General features: G+C 41.4%; 1 protein-coding gene across 2 annotated transcripts in view; it reads right to left on the reverse strand.

Annotated features, from left to right (window-relative positions):
- Positions 1-4,675: 4,675 nt before the first annotated feature.
- The window catches only part of rnf126 (ring finger protein 126), a 59,450-nt gene continuing 47,116 nt past the window's right edge, over positions 4,676-17,009 (reverse strand). For both annotated transcript variants that reach the window (XM_068016231.1, XM_068016232.1), the window contains exon 9: positions 4,676-7,186. In XM_068016231.1, coding sequence (XP_067872332.1) covers positions 7,037-7,186 — 150 coding nt within the window. In that variant the 3' untranslated portion in view covers positions 4,676-7,036. The remainder of the gene's footprint in view (positions 7,187-17,009) is intronic.

The raw sequence follows: 17,009 nt of genomic DNA on the forward strand, positions 1-17,009 counted from the left end.
AAAGGGAAATCATGTTTAACCAATTTATTGGAGTTCTTTGAGAGAGTTACATGTGCTGTGGATGAAGGGAAACCAGTGGATGTATTGGACTTAGATTTCCAGAAGGCATTTGATAAGGTGCCACATCAAAGGTTATTGCAAAAAATAAAAGCTTATGGTGTAGGGGGTAACATATTGGCATGGATAGAAGATTGGCTAGCTAACAGGAAACAGAGAGTAGGCATAAATGGGTCATTTTCTGGTTGACAGGATGTAACGAGTGGTGTGCCACAGGGATCTGTGCTGGGGCCTCAAATTTTTACAATTTATATAAATGACTTAGATGAAGGGACCGAAGGTTGCTATATTTGCTGATGACACAAAGATATGTAGGAAAGTAGGTTGTGAAGAGGACATAAGGAGGCTACAAAGGGATATAGATAGGTTAAGTGAGTGGGCAAAAAATCTGGCAAATGGAGTATAATGTTGGAAAATGCGAAGTTGTCCATTTTGGCAGGAAAAATAACAAAGAAGCATATTATCTAAATGGTGAGAGATTGCAGAGCTCCGAGATGCAGAGGGATCTGGGTGTCCTCGTGCATGAATCGCAAAAGGTTACATGCTGTACCTGCATACTAATTAGGAAAGCTATTAGAATTTTATTATTTATTGTGAGGGAATTGAATACAAAAGTAGGAAGATTATGCTTCAACTATACAGTGCATTGGTGAGACCACATCTGAAGTACTGTGAGCAGTATTGGTCTCCTTATTTAAGAAAGAATGTAAATGCATTGGAAGCAGTTCAAAGAAGGTTTACTAGACTGATACCTGGAATGGGCGGGCTATCTTATGAGGAAAGATTGGATAGGCTAGGCTTGTATCTGCTGGAATTTAGAAGAGTAAGAGGCGACTTGATTGAAACATATAAGATCCTGAGGGATCTTGACAGGGTGGATGTGGAAAGGATGTTTCCCCTTGTGGGAGAATCTAGACCCAGAGGTCACTGTTTAAAAATAAGGAGTCGCCCATTTAAGACAGAGATGAGGTGAAAATTTTTCTCTCAAAGGGTCATGAATCTTTGGAACTCTCTTTGTCAGAAGGCGGTGGAAGCAGAGTCTCTGAATATGCTTAAGGCAGAGGTAAATAGATTCTTGATCAGTAAGGGGGTGAAAGGTTATCGGGGTAGGTGGTAATGTGGAGAAATCAGTTCAGCCATGAACTTATTGAACGATGGAGCAGGCTTGAGGGGCCAAGTGGCCTACTCTTGCTCCTAATTCGTATGTTTGTATGTACATATGTTCAGAGCCAACAGCTTTCTCTGTGACCAACAGCCCATCTGAAGTCAACAGCTTTCCAAAAGCTTTACAACAGGCACCCCCTGCATCATCTATCTCCATAGGCATGTGGCTACAAATGGGATGTCCCAGATAGCAATGTAAACTAATTATTTTCAACTCCAAATCTTCTCTTTGTTCTGCAAAATCACATGAATAAACTCCAGATTGAGGCTGCTACAGACACAATGGCCGGGATTTTACCCTTGGCAGATGGGCGCCATCCACCGACTGAAAAGTCGGTGATGAACCCACTTCCGTCTGACCTGGGGATCCGACCAGCATTTTGTGGGTCCCCGGCTTTTAATTGTTCTGAGGCGGGACTTTCGCCCACTTGAGGCAGGAAGTCCTGCCTCGGCAGGCCGGCAGCTCTGTCCCAGCAGCGCCACCAGGAGCAGTGGCAACTGCTGGGACTGCAGCCCAGCTTCATGAGGAAGATGTTTTTAGCTGCCGCCACCCTGTATAAAGTGACAGCAGAGGCAGGAGCAGATCGGGAAGGGGCCCCCGAGCCTCCCGCTCCATCTTACGCGCCCCACCCACCTTCCAATCTTTTTTTTGTTGGGGGGGGGGGGGGGTTGTAAAATTCCAGCCAATGTCTCCGTTTAAAAAGTCCAGAGGTTCCCATTGTTTAGGATCTTCATTCTTCTCATTGTGACCTTACTAAATAAACATGGCGAATCCTTTGATTTGTAACCACCCTCGGTTTGTTTGTTAGCTTCTCAAATCAGGTTTTCATTTGCCTTACATTAAAAAAATTCAATTGGCAAACTGAAATTTATGTCTTGAAAATTAATATCAACCATGAACCAGGTGATCGTAACAGTATTAAGTGAGGGAGTGTGAGGAAACGTGAAAATTAGAACATTTTAGGAACCACCATGCTTGGACTTTCTGGAATTGAGCAAGCCTGAGGAACTCAATCATTATTAATTATATTTGGATAAGTTCATAATGCTACCCTCCTCACCTTATTGGTTCTGGCAAACTGGTCCAATTGTCACTCTATAGTGCATTACAGACACTGCATTTGAAAAGTCATTCACTCAATAAAGCACGGATATGTTTCAACTTGATGAGGTGCTATGTAATTGGACACAAGGTGGCACTGTTGCTTTGGAGTGACAGCATGCAGTAAAGCTTGGAAATAGTCATCTTCACAATCCCTCAGAAAAGTCCGTCATTATGGCACAGGCCATTCATCCCATCAAGTCCATACCAGCTCTCTGTGGAGCAATCCAGTCAGTCCTAGTCCCCTGCTCTAACCCTGTAGCCCTGCAAATTTATTACCCTCAATTGTCTCTGCACAGATTTAATAAAGTTTCTGGATGTCTGGTTATGCAGTTTGCCTTTTAAAAAAAAAATTCAAATGCTATATGAGCTATTTTTTGTTGATTTATGCAGAAATAGACACAAAGGGCTGCAAATCAGAAAAAAAATAAATTACTGGATCTAAGATCTGTTGGATATTCAACAGCACAACCACTTGGAAAAAACAATTGCGGTAGTAGTTAGCTCCTCAATGGTTCACTGGGTAAATGCCATTCAGCCACAAAGATGAGGGAACTCCCACTTGTTTCCTGGTCTGCTAAATGTACCCATCTCAGCCCAGGCTAGAACTGGCCTTGGCTTATGTATCCCACAAACTATAGGGGGTTGGGGGGTGGAAACAGCTTTTTTAATCTGACCTAGAAATGACTGCTGGAACTGCATGTGAACAGTGGGCAAGAACAGAGCGTAAGATGGCCCAGTAGTTGAACAGCTTGTCAACATCCCTTGGTGGAAGGGCTCCCAAAGGGGGGGGGGGGGGGGGGAAGCAGGAAGGAAAGACTTTCATGCTATGCACTGTATGTTACATTAACATTTCTGCTGCAGTTGTCACATGCTGGAACAAAACATGGATTTATATGAAATAATTTCCCATCAATATTTAAATTTTTAACCATTTTATTAATTGAAACCGATATATTTATAGTACATTTACAGGTATTGCAATTATGTTCTCCACAATAGGAGCATCATGTCTGGACTTGCTACCAGCTTAGTGATCAATTTTGTGCACCACTGTACAGATTACACTACTATATAGTCCTGACAATATTTACATATTCAGTAAAAATGCGAGCAAGTCGGCTCAATTTATCAGCTTACAGAACTGCAGTTACTGATCCTCCTTTCGTTTCCTACTAAATTTCTTCCAATTAAACTGCATATCTGTGTACATGAAACCGAATGCAATACAGTGCTTCTCAGTAGGAAACCCTTCATGATTTAACAGGAAAATTAAAAAGCAAGATTGTGGGGATGCCTAAAAAGGAAACCTTTAAATATACTGATGTCAACATAACAGGCATTTGAGTGATCTGCGTTTCTTTGCATCTCATTTCAAATATTGCAATTGCTGAAGAACACCCTTCAAATAGTTACACAGGTTTATGCAGTTGAACAATTCAATCTTGCAACCTGATTAATCTTGCTGGAGATCTCTGCAGATTAGGGTTGCAATTTCAATTATTCAAACCATGAAAGGTGGAAAAATCATTTACTCAGGTGGTCAAAGGAACATATGCATGAGATCGTCACATATTAGATGGGCCTTTTTTCAAATGGGGGTAATGGGGTGGGAGTAATTAGGTCATTGTATAAATACAGATGGTTGATGATTTACTCTAAAGATGAAAACTCATTGCTTTCAGAGAATTTATCTCCACTTCCATGCCATGTCTTACTTTTTAAATTATGCCCACCCTTTTGGGAAATCATATACTGGAACAGTGCCATTCTCCATCGCCTCAACTAAACCTTAATCTAAACACACTTACACCCCAATGAGAGGTCTGTACTCTGCTTTAAAAATGTCAAAATGACTGTTTCCTTATGTGAATCGCACCATTTCAGTCTTCGAATCCCACTAGCAATCACCCATAAGGTTCGGCGTTAAGCACAGAAGTTGTCCTACTACATTTATCAAGATATTGCTGCTTCAGGACAATTGTACAATTTAGAGGTGAGGAGCAAGAAAAGTGCAAGACAACAGAAAAAAAAACAAACAATGGAAGGCTTGTAACGTAACATAGCAGATTCAATTATCCCTGATGTTTCAGTGAATAGTAGACTTCGTAAAAGAGAAGGCAATCTTTTAATTAAAAAAGTTATGGTAAGTCAGTCTTTATTTTTTGAATCATACTGTACCTAAAACAGCCGATCTACTATCATTGTGCAATGCATCTTCAAAATACCCTCAAAACCATGGCCAGTAGATGAAGGGAAAAAAAGTTAGATTTAAATCAGCCAAACTGTTCAAACAAAAAATGTTTCTGAATGCAGAATATAAATGTTAAATTCCACACCCCCCCCCCCCCACCCCACCCCAAATTTTATTGGTGTCAGAAGATTTTTCAGATGTCTCGCAATAGTCAGGGCACTAAAGCTATTGTGAGCATACTTTAGACTGGAGTAGAAATACATGCATTGATATACTTGTCAGTGGGTAATGCACCAATTGAGAGACAACACAAAATCCAGAAGTAAAATTAATTAAAGCATTTGTCGAAATTTGAAGGCAACTTTGCCATTTGTGTGTGAATATCATCTTAGTGAAGGTTGGCAAAGTTTACTTTTGAGTAGTTTCTTTTTGGGTGGGGACATGTTAAATCAGTGACAACTGCTGAATTAATAGGGTAACTTCTCTTCATACTTGCAGTGGTTACCAAGAACCAAATCTTAAATGTACTGAAAGATTTATCTCCGGCTCCAAATCACCAAGGGTCAAAACCGCAGAAGTGATTTTTTTTGGTCTCAAGATTGTTTTAAAATTGAGATAAGTTCCCACATACACCACTAATATGCAGATATATTCATACACCATTTCTTAATGTATACCTATATACATATATTGCACTTCTTTTAAGATTGTCCGAGAGCACATTATGAAGTTCATGTTATATGTAAAGTTCTACGCCATCTAATCAAATTTTAAAAAGAGCCTCGTCTTCAGTAGGCGATTTAAAATTTCATGCAGCTTTACTGAGTCTCATCACTTCAGTTCCGAGATGTGTTTCCTCAGCTGATCCTCTGGCTCAGATTCAAATGCTTCCCCATAGACAACTGAACAGCATACCCATTTTTGTGGACTTGAAGCCCATTTCCTAACAAGTAAACATTGGTGTGAACCAAGAGATTCTGTTTTAATTTCAAATCCTGGATTTCAGATATCCAGGCAGCATGACAAAATTAAAGGAAAGCTCTCATATTGATCTTAAAGCAGCAGGCTTAAGACAAGTGTAAGAGACATACATGGAATTGCAAATGACAAAGCCAATTTCCCCTTATTCTCTCTTTACTTTACAGACAGTATACCCTAACCACCTCTGTTAAAAGCACAGACACTTCACATAATCAGCCTCATTAACTGTACACAAAAAGACATTGCTCTTACCTACAAATTATGCATCACTAAAGTGTAGTTGTAGTTTCTTTTTAAAAAAGTCAGTGAAAACAATCTAAGTTAAAGATTGAAAAGCTTCCACTATAAATATTGAAGTTAGAAATGTTTCACATCACTGATCATTTAAGTTTGCCCTTTACAAGAAGAATTGTGTTCATATGCAAAAGAATCAAAGAGGACAACAAGTTTTTTTTAAAAAAATGATTATTCACTGACTTGTATACAATTGATGGTGATACAGTATTAACAAATTCAGTAAATGCCACAAATTTACTAGTTATTTGTTTGGATCTCATTTCTATACATTGTACTTTACCTACTGACAAGCATACCTTTGGGCATATCTTGAGGTTTCATGTCTTGCCAGGACACCCAGGATTACAAAATGCTTTACAGTGAGCCAATCAGGCTTTTAAATAGGAAGTGACTGATGACCAGCAGCCCAGCTGCTGATAAAGTAATGTTGCTGGACTGCATCGTAAAATGCGCCAATTAAGTCAGTAGAGGCATTGCACTTCTTCCATGATTCAAATATTTTCAGATTCAACACAAGGAATGGTTGTTAAAAAAGAACTTTTAGCAGACATGTAATCAATCATTTCAATGTTTTAAGATAAATTTTTACATATATTTTCTCCCAACCCCTCCCTCTCACTCCTATCTCCAGTCCCTTGATTTGAGCAAACAGCCCTCACTTTCTATTAAACAAAAATGGGAGGCTGTTGGCTGACATTGAGCTTTCCACAGTAACCATAAAACAATCAAAAAAAAATTGAAAATAATCATCCCTTTTAGTATGAGAAAAACAAAATTCAGGACTATAAAATAGCATGAAAATACGCAGAGTTCAATAGCTGCATTAATCTTAAAACACATTACAATGGTTAAAGATTTAAATATATTTGTGAAAGAGCAACAGACATCTTCCACTGCTTAAGATAATTCACAGCAGTAATGATTACAGCAATGTGCACACAGGGCTTTTTCCACCCCAAGTGAGATGAAGTGAATTGAACATAGCAGCTTGTCGATAAGAAAGTTTTAAATCGGTCCCAGAAGTTAAATCTATAAAACAAATCTTGAAAAAGAAAAGTGGGTATTCATGTTCGAGTAGAGATTTTAGAAAAGAGTTCTTTGTTTAAAAAAAACTCCATTTACTCTGGCTTTCTTTGTGCCATGCATAATACAATAATTTAAATTATAAAATGTTTCACGGTAGTCATCAAACACTGTTGCATATGAAAACAGTAAACCTTAGATGCTTTTTTCCCCCAAATTCAGGAATTGTTTGTTGTATTCTCATTACTCGGTGAACTTGAGGCAGAGGAGGAGGATGAAGAAGAAAAGTTCATCCTTGATAAATCAGGAGGATTTGTTGCTGTATTTTGTCCACTTAAGCTTTTTCGACACACTGGACAGGTGTCATGCTAGGAATCAAGAGAGAGAAGGGTTTTTATGAAACATCCCTGTCAGTAGAAAAAAAAATACGCACTCTGATGAAGGGTACCCAAATTATAAGTCTTTTCGCTTTAATGCTGACTGATCTTGCTGTGCATTTCTAGCATTTTCTGATTTTATTACGGATTTTCAGCATTTGCAACATTTTTTGATACCTTTATGACAATTTCTGCTTCATTTAAACGTTTAAAAAAATTTAAAATCAATTTTATTATAACCATTCTGTGAACTACATGTATTTATATTGTGCTTCTCATGTAAAATACATCTCAGGAGTGCTTTACAATGGTGACAGAGGGGGTATAATGGATAGCATGGGGAAAGAGAAGAGAAATAAATGGAGGGGCTAAGACAAGGAACACAAAGTACTAAAGAAAGGAATACTGAGTTTTTGAAAGCAGGGAGAGGGGTGGCCAAGCAGAGAAAATTAGATAGTGAATTCTAGCCACAATGCTTCTCACCTCAATAACCAAATCAATTATGGAATGGAACAAACAGAAGAAAAAATATGGAGTGGATGGTGCTAACAGGGACATAAGATGGATCAGTCTAACCTCCAACTGCTCTCACTAAATGGTGTCACCCTAAAAAAAAACCGTGACAACTTCTAATCCACGGTGCTATTAACCTCAATCTAAACTTCCTTCGGCCCCTTTCTTCCATTTCTCTTTTCCCCTCATTTAATCACACTCACCACGGATAACTACGACCAGTCCCAAAAATGATCATTTTCTGGTTTCCCTTATTAGTATTGCCCTATCTGATTCAAGTCTTTCTGAAGGTACTTTCTACTGCTTGGAAAAAAAACAATTACTCTGCTCCCTTTCCAATACCCTCAAACTCCTAACTTTCTTTGCTCTAGTATGCCATTTGCCTCAATACATCTGTTGCATTCAACTTGTTCAATAAATCTCTTGCCTCTGCCTCTAATGTCCTCTCCAAGTCCCTCATTATGTCCAATCTTCATTCTATTGGTACAATGCTCATCCATGCACCCTTAGCAGAGGTCCATGGATTGGAGCATACTTGGTGCACAATTGTCCCATGAATTGTAAGGTAGAAAATGTAACCCCGCTATTCAAGAATGGAAGGAGACAAAACAGGGAACTACAGGCCAGTTAGCCTGCCATCAGTCGTTGGGAAATGCTGAAATCCATTAAGGATGTGGTAACAGAGCATTTAGAAAATCATAGTATGATTAGGCAGAGTCAACATGGGTTTATGAAAGCAAAATTGTGTTTGACAAATCTAAAGGATTTTTTTGAGGATGTAACTAACTAATAGGGTAGATAAAGGGGAACCAATGGATGTAATATACTTGGATTTTCAAAAGATATTCGATAAAATACCACAAAAAGTTGTTGCACAAGATAAGGGATATACACCATTTTCTTGATGCGTACTCCCCTCCAGTACCCACATTCTTGACCATACCCAATATCATTCCAAAGATTTCCCTAGGAAGCTCACTAAGCTGCTCTCCTCTGAGACCCAAATCCTGTGGCCTCACCCCTCTCCCAACTCATCACATGACTATCTCTGCTTGACCCAAACAAGATCAACAGCCTTTTCTCTAAGCTCTAGCTCCATCTTCATTCTATTGGTACAATGGCACAGTGGTTATCACCGCAGCCTCACAGCTCCAGGGACCCAGGTTCGATTCTGAGTACCGCCTGTGTGGAGTTTGCAAGTTCTCCCTGTGTCTGCGTGGGTTTTCGCCGGGTGCTCCGGTTTCCTCCCACATCCAAAGACTTGCAGGTGATAGGTAAATTGGCTGTTGTAAATTGCCCCTAGTATAGGGAATATGGGATTACTGTCGGGTTAGTATAAATGGGTGGCTGTTGGTCGGCACAGACTTGGTGGGCCGAAGGGCCTGTTTCAGTACTGTATCTCTAAATAAATAAAAAATAAATAATCTCTCAATGCCACCATCATCCCACTTCTTACAAAGCCTTCCCTACTGAGCCTCCCCACTTCCACAACCTGCAACTTGTTCAGAATTTATATGCCTATTTCCCAACCCACTCAATTTTATCACAGCTGCCCTTGCCAGGCTCAACTGGTTCCCTGTGCTCTTAATCAGCTTCAAGATTGTCCAAGTCTCCCACCCTACCTTAGTAAGCTTCAACCCACACTCACCCTTCGCTGCTCTGAAATTGTTTTCCTCAATGTTCCCTCTAATTTTTCTTCATTGCATGTGGCCTGTTTATTGCACTGTGTGGTCTCTTTATAATTGCTGTGTGGTTGCACTCGTGCATGTTAAAGGGAACTTTGCTTGTGCACAGCCTGTGTGGTACACTGCAGACTGCTGCACAGCCGCACACCCACTCAGCTTAGAAGGAACATTGAGCCTCATCTTCCCCATCCTCAGCATTCTATTGATGGTTCATCAGAAATTATGCCTCTGGAACTCCCTCTGCCTTCCTGCTTTCAATAGCTTACACTAAAGGCTTCTCTCCAACTACTCTGAGCACTGTCACCAACTCCAATCCACCTATTCTCTCTCTCTCTCCCAAATGGGACCCATTATCTTCTCTTTCATGAAAAGTCCAAGGAGCACAATATAAATGCAAGTTGTCGCTGGGTCTCAGACAAAGATCTAAGGTGGGTTTGTGCAAACCTAGAATTTGCAGAGATCAAATTTTAAAAATCTGAGATTCTGTCCAGTTAGCTGGAAATCTTAAATCTAAAACAAAACATTAAAACAGGGTAAACTCAGTTTATTTTTTCTTGTGTGTTGGGTGGGGGGGGGGGCGGGTGGAAATATACATTGTTCTGGTTAGAAAATTGAGATATCATAAGATTGGTTCTTCAGGTGTCATGACTTAAGAATATTTGTTTCCTTCTTGAATTTGGCACATCACAAAGACACAAACAGATATGACTGAGGCACCCAGGAGCAAAAATCCTGTCCACCACCTAACAATGACACCAAGGGCAAATGCGGGCAAATGCCGCCAAAAAGAATCGTTATCAAATTTGGGACCTTCTGGTCTATGTGGCACAGTTTCACAATATTTTTATTAACTGAGCCATTTAGAGCACTTACATCTGTTGTTAAATTTGATACCAAGATCAAACGAGCTCTGTAGCACAAGCTATTAAAAAAATCTGCCAGAAACCCAGGCAAATGGAATTTGAAAGATCGCCATTTGCTCTTGAAATTAAGGAAATTGCAACTGCATTTATGTACATCGACACCTGTGTGATGTAAACAGTTGGCATAATACAAACCTGGGCAGACCAGAAAGAGAGAGATTTTCTGTGATCTTCTAAAGTAATGTACTGCTTCCAGTCACATCAACAGCTCACTTGTGAGGAGCGTGGATGGTGCCACCCTTTTCATGGCAAGGCTTGGGTCATGGAAAGTTGCTGGGCAACTATTGTGGAATTTTACTTTACTCAGTATAAATGAATATACTCAAAAAGGATTTCTCAATCGTTTGCTTGAAATCCAATTTTCTGAGGTGCGATGCTGCTTCAGAGAAAAACTGAAACACTACTTACATGTTTTACCACTGGGATGCAAATTCAGGAAAAATGTATAGAGCAGCACAAGAACATGTATACAGTTTTTATTAACCGCGCCAAATCAATTTGCGTGCCTGGCTGACTGGGTCCACAAAAGTTTCTGTTCCAGTTTGGGCCCCTAAGAGATTTGTCCAAATTGGCAGTCTGTTACAGGATGCTAGGTAAGCTGCATGCTGATTGATGGTAAAAGGCTTGATCATTACTCAAAGTTAACAGGAATGCATGAAACTAGCCTTTCTGGGCTCCTCTTCATGGCTATGCTTAATGATGCAAAAAAAAAAAGAGGCAAGGGTGTTTGCATACTCTTCAGCATATCTGGAAAGCTCTGCTACCCAAATACTCTATCAAGCCTTGACACAGATCAGAGAAGTCACAGCGATCTTAATTAAATAGTGGGAAGACTGATGTCATTGTTTTTGTTCCCGCTCCAAACTCCGTTCCCTAGCTATTGACTCCATCCCTCTCCCTGGCAACAGTCGGAGACTAAACCAGATTGTTTGTAACCTTGGTGTCATATGTGACATCAAGATGAGCTTCCAACCACAATTCGTGCCGTCACCAAGACCGCCTATTTTCCACCTCCATAATATCACCTGACTTTGTCCCTGCCACAGTTCATCTGCTGAAATCTTCATTCATGCCTTTGTTACCTCTAGACTTGACTATTCCAATGCATTCCTGGCTGGTCCCTGACATTCTACCCTCCGTAAATGGGAGGTCATTCAAAACGCTTCAGGTCCTAACTTGCAACAAGTCCCATTCACCTATCACCCTGACCTACATTGGCTTCCAGTCAAGCAACCCCTCAATTTTAAAATTCTCTTCCTTGTTTTTAAAATCTCTCCATGGCCTCGCCACTTCCTCCCTCCATGATCTCCTCTAGCCCCACAGCCTCAGATAGCTACGCTCATCTAACTCTGGCCTCTTGAGCATCCCCAGTTTTAATCATTACACCACTGGTGAACATAGAACAGTACAGCACAGTACAGGCCCTTCGGCCCACGATGTTGTGCCGAACCTTTAACCTACTCTAGGATCAAACTACCTACATACGCTTCATTCTACTATCATTCATGTACCTATCCAAGAGTCGCTTAAATGTCCCTAATGTATCTACTTCTACTACCACCGCTGGCAGTGCATTCCACGCACCCACCACTCTCTGTGTAAAGAACCTACCTCTGACATCTCCCCTAAACCTTCCTCCAATCACCTTAAAACTATGCCCCCTGGTGATAGCCCTTTCCACCCTGGGAAAAAAGTCTCTGGCTATCCACTCTATCTATGCCTCTCATCATCTTGTACCCCTCTATCAAGTCAGCTCTCATCCTTCTTCACTCCAATGAGAAAAGCCCTAGCTCCCTCAACCTTTCTTTGTAAGACATGCCCTCCTGTCCAGGCAGCATCCTGGTAAATCTCCTCTGCACTCTCTCTCTCTAAAGCTTCCACATCCTTCCTAACATGAGGCGACCAGAACTGAATACAATATTCCAAGTGTGGTCTAACCAGGGCTTTACAGAGCTGCAGCATAACCTCGCGGCTCTTAAACTCAATCCCCCTGTTAATGAAAGCCAACACACCATACGCTTTCATAACAACCCTATCAACTTGGGTGGCAACTTTGAGCAATCTATGGACATGGACCCCAAGATCCCTCTGTTCCTCCACACTACCAAGAATCCTGTCTTTAAGCCTGTATTCCGCATTCAAATTCGACCTTCCAAAATGAATCACTTCACACTTTTTCAGGTTGAACTCCATCTGCCACTTCTCAGCCCAGCTCTGCATCATGTCAATGTCCCGTTGCAACCTACAACAGCATTCCACACTATCCACAACTCCAGCAACCTTTGTGTCATCGGCAAACTTGCTAACCCAGCCTTCCACTTCCTCATCCAAGTCATTTATAAAAATCACAAAGAGCAGAGGTCCCAGAACAGATCCCTGCGGAACACCACTGGTCACCGAGCTCCATGCTGAATACTTTCCATCTACTACTACCCTCTGACTTCTATGGGCCAGCCAATTCTGTATCCAGACAGCCAACTTTCCCTGTATCCCATGCCTCCTTACTTTCTGAATGAGCCTACCATGGGGAACCTTATCAAATGCCTTGCTAAAATCCATATACACCACATCCACTGCTCTTCCTTCATCAACGTCTTTTGTCACATCTTCAAAGAATTCAATAAGGCTTGTGAGGCATGACCTGCCCCTCACAAAGCCATGCTGATTGTCTCTAATCAAACTATGCTTTTCCAAATAATCATAAATCCTGTCTCTCAGAATCCTCTCCAATAATTTGCCCACTACTGACGTAAGACTGACTGGTCTATAATTCCCAGGGTTATCCCTATTCCCTTTCTTGAACAAGGGAACATTTGCCACCCTCCAATCATCTGGTACTACTCCAGTGGACAGTGAGGACGCAAAGATCATCACCAAAGGCGCAGCAATCTCTTCACTCGCTTCCCGTCATATCCTTGGGTATATCCCGTCTGGCCCCGGGGACTTATCTGTCCTCATGTCTTTCAAAATTTCCAGCACATCCTCCCTCTTAACCTCAACCTGTTTGAGCATATCAGCCTGTTCCACACTGTCCTCACAAACGACCAGGTCCCTCTCACTAGTGAATACTGAAGCAAAGTATTCATTTAGGACCTCCCCTACCTCCTCCGACTCCAAGCACAAGTTCCCTCCATTTTCCCTGATCGGCCCTACCCTCACTCTGGCCATCCTCTTGTTCCTCACATAAGTGTAGAACGCCTTGGGATTTTCCTTAATCCTACCCGCCAAGACTTTTTCATGTCCCCTTCTAGCTCTCCAAAGTCCATTCTTCAGTTCCTTCCTGGCTACCTTGTAACCCTCTAGAGCCCTGTCTGATCCTTGCTTCCTCAACCTTAAGTAAGCTTCCTTCTTCCGCTTGACTAGCTGTTCCACATCTCGTCATCCAAGGTTCCTTCACCCTACCATCCCTTCCTTGCCTCATCGGGGCAAACCTATCCAGCAGTCGCAGCAAGTGCTTCCTAAACAACCTCCACATTTCTATCATGCATTTCCCTGAACATCTGTTCCCAATTTATGCTCCCCAGTTCCTGCCTAATAGCATTGTAATTTCCCCTCCCCCAATTAAATATTTTCCCATCCCGTCTGCTCCTGTCCCTCTCCATGACTATGGTAAAGGTCAGGGAGTTGTGATCACTATCACCGAAATGCTCTCCCACCGAGATCTGCCACCTGGCCTGGTTCGTTGCCAAGCACCAAATCCAACATAGCCTCCCCTCTAGTCGGCCTATCTACATATTGAGTCAGGAAACCTTCCTGGACACACCTGACAAAAACTGCTCCATCCAAACTATTTGCACTAAGGAGGTTCCAATCAATATTAGGGAAGTTGAAGTCACCCATGACAACAACCCTGTTACTTCTGCACCTTTCCAAAATCTGCCTCCCAATCTGTTCCTCCGTGTCTCTGTTGCTATTGGGGGGTCTATAGAAAACTCCCAATAGTGACTGCTCCTTTCCCGTTTCTGACTTCCACCCATAATGACTCCGTAGACAAACCCTCCTCGACGACCTCCATTTCTGCAGCTGTGATACTATCCCTGATTAGCAATGCCACTCCTCCACCTCTTTTACCTCCCTCACTATTCCTTTTGAAACATCTAAACCCCGGAACATCCATTCCTGCCCCTGTGATATCCAAGTCTCCGTAATGGCCACAACATCGTAGCTCCAAGTACTGATCCATGCTCTAAGTTCATCACCCTTATTCCTGACACTTTTTGCATTAAAATAGACACACTTCAACCCATCATACTGGCTGCAACTTTGCCCTGTCAACTGTCTAACCTTCCTCACAGACTCTCCACTCAGTATCTGCCTGTTCAACAGCTACCCCATCCACTGATCCGTAGCTCCGGTTCCCATCCCCCTGCCAAACTAGTTTAAACCCTCCCGAAGAGCGCTAGCAAACCTCCCGCCAGGATATTGGTGCCCCTCCAGTTCAGATGCAACCCATCCTTCTTGTACAGGTCCCATCTTCCCCAGAAGGTCGTGCCTTCAAATGTGTAGGCACCAAGCTCTGGAATACCCTCCCTACCTCAGTTTCCTCCTTTGACACTCTTAAAACCTACCTCTTTGACCAAGCTTTTGGGTCATCTGACCCAATATCTCCTTATATGGCTCGGTGTCATTTTGTTTTATATTGCTCCTGCGAAGCTCTTCGGGAGGTTTTATTACAATGAAGGCATGATATAAATATACGTTTTTATTGTTGTTTCAGGTGACTGTTATAAAGGCACAGACCCAGAAGAACCTTCAGCTACTAACTGATTTGCCAGTGCTGCTTTATCATAAGCTTGAAGAAAACAGAGGTCATGTATCAGTCAACCCCAGTAAAGTACCGAACTGAATCTGGTCAACTTGGGCAACTTTTCAAATGGTGCACTAAAACGCTGAAGTGCTCTCTCGGATCAAAAAAACTAGTTCTACATTTAGAAGGCTGAAACAGCTTGAATGTAACCAATGAGATGAAATTCATGACAAAGCTAAAAGTGGACAGGGCTGTTGTGATCACCAGCAGCAGCTTAACAGGCTTCATCTCCAATAATTGAGGTCCATCATGAACAGAACAAAATACCAAGTGCAAAATCCTCAAGGGTCCAAAGACAACTAACTTAAAGCTATTCTGATTAAAGCACAGCTGTACTGGTCATGACATCAGGACTCTAGAATACCAAAGGACACACTCAAACACATCATGATGATAAGTTATATCAAAGTCAGCAGCTAAGAAAAGCTGATTCAATAAGCTGCTGAGAAGGGGTACAAGGCAATCTCAGTTGATATGAGTACTAGAAATTGGATCAACTGAAGCAAAAACAGTGTAAATGTGAACAGTTGCAGTCTGTTGATTCTGGACAGAATATGTGTCTGTGAAATAAGTGAGCACTTATCTCCTTTGTATCAGCTTTAGTAATCAATGAACTCTTTCCAGTAAGTATAAAAGACTACCAACCAGTACCAAAGCTACAGTAGGAGCTGGTCAATAGATATGTGAAAATCAAAATGCAGAAGCCAGTTTATAGTATTTAACAGTAAAACTTATGGGAGAAGCCTTTTCTATGCAGCCACTGCAGTGCAGAAATTATTGGCAAAGAAGTTTTTTTAATATTGTAGTAGAAAGAGGAAAAAAAGTACTTCTGATTTTTATTTAATACACAAGAGTTTATTTTTTGGTTGCCAAATCTGCATTACTTTCAATGTTTTAAACTCAAGTGCAGGACAATGAGCAATATATCCCAATAATACTCATATTGGCCTGCTTGATAAACAAAATATACGAACATACGGATTAGGAGCAGGAGTAGGCCACTTGACCCTTCGAGCCTGTTCCGCCATTCAATAAGTTCATGGCTGAACTGATTACTCCACATTTCCACCTACCCGATAACCTTTCACCCCCTGCTTATCAAGAATCTATTTACCTCTGCCATAAAAATATTCAAAGACTCTGCTTCCACCACCTTTTGAGGGAGAGAATTCCAAAGACTCACAAACCATTGAGAGAAAATATTTCTCATCTGTCTTAAATGGGCGACCCCTTATTTATAAACAATAACCCCTAGTTTGAGATTTTCCCACAAGGGGAAACATCCTTTCCACATCCACCCTGTCAAGACCCCTCAGGATCTTATATGTTTCAATCAAGCTGTCTCTTACTCTTCTAAATTCCAGTGGATACATGCCTAGCCTGTCCAATCTTTCCTCATAAGACAGCCCGCCCATTCCAGGTATCAGTCTAGTAAACCTTCTCTGTACTGCCTCCAACGCATTTACATTCTTCCTTAAATAAGGAGACCAATACTGTACATAGTACTCCAGATGTGGTCTCACCAATGCCTTGTAAAGCTGAAGCATAACCTCCCTATTTTTGTATTCAATTCCCCTCGCGATAAACAATAACATTCTATTAGCTTTCCTAATTACGTGCTGTAACTGCACACTAACCTTTTGCGATTCATGCACAAATATAACTACTTTTTAGCAAAAGACTCAGCACAGCAGTGTAGACAACTGAACTTCCAGTCAGTTGTACGCACTAAGTGAGCATGCATGCACTTGCACAGAGTACTCACTCTACAACATGATTATCATGTCCCCAAAAATCACCGGGTGCTCCACCCACTACAGAGCTCAAGTGCACTGCTCCCAACCCAAAAAAAAAGCCAACATGCATGCGAGCCCCAGAGAAGTAAA

Source organism: Heterodontus francisci, chromosome 36, assembly GCF_036365525.1.
Source record: "Heterodontus francisci isolate sHetFra1 chromosome 36, sHetFra1.hap1, whole genome shotgun sequence".
Classification (NCBI taxonomy): Eukaryota; Metazoa; Chordata; class Chondrichthyes; order Heterodontiformes; family Heterodontidae; genus Heterodontus; species Heterodontus francisci.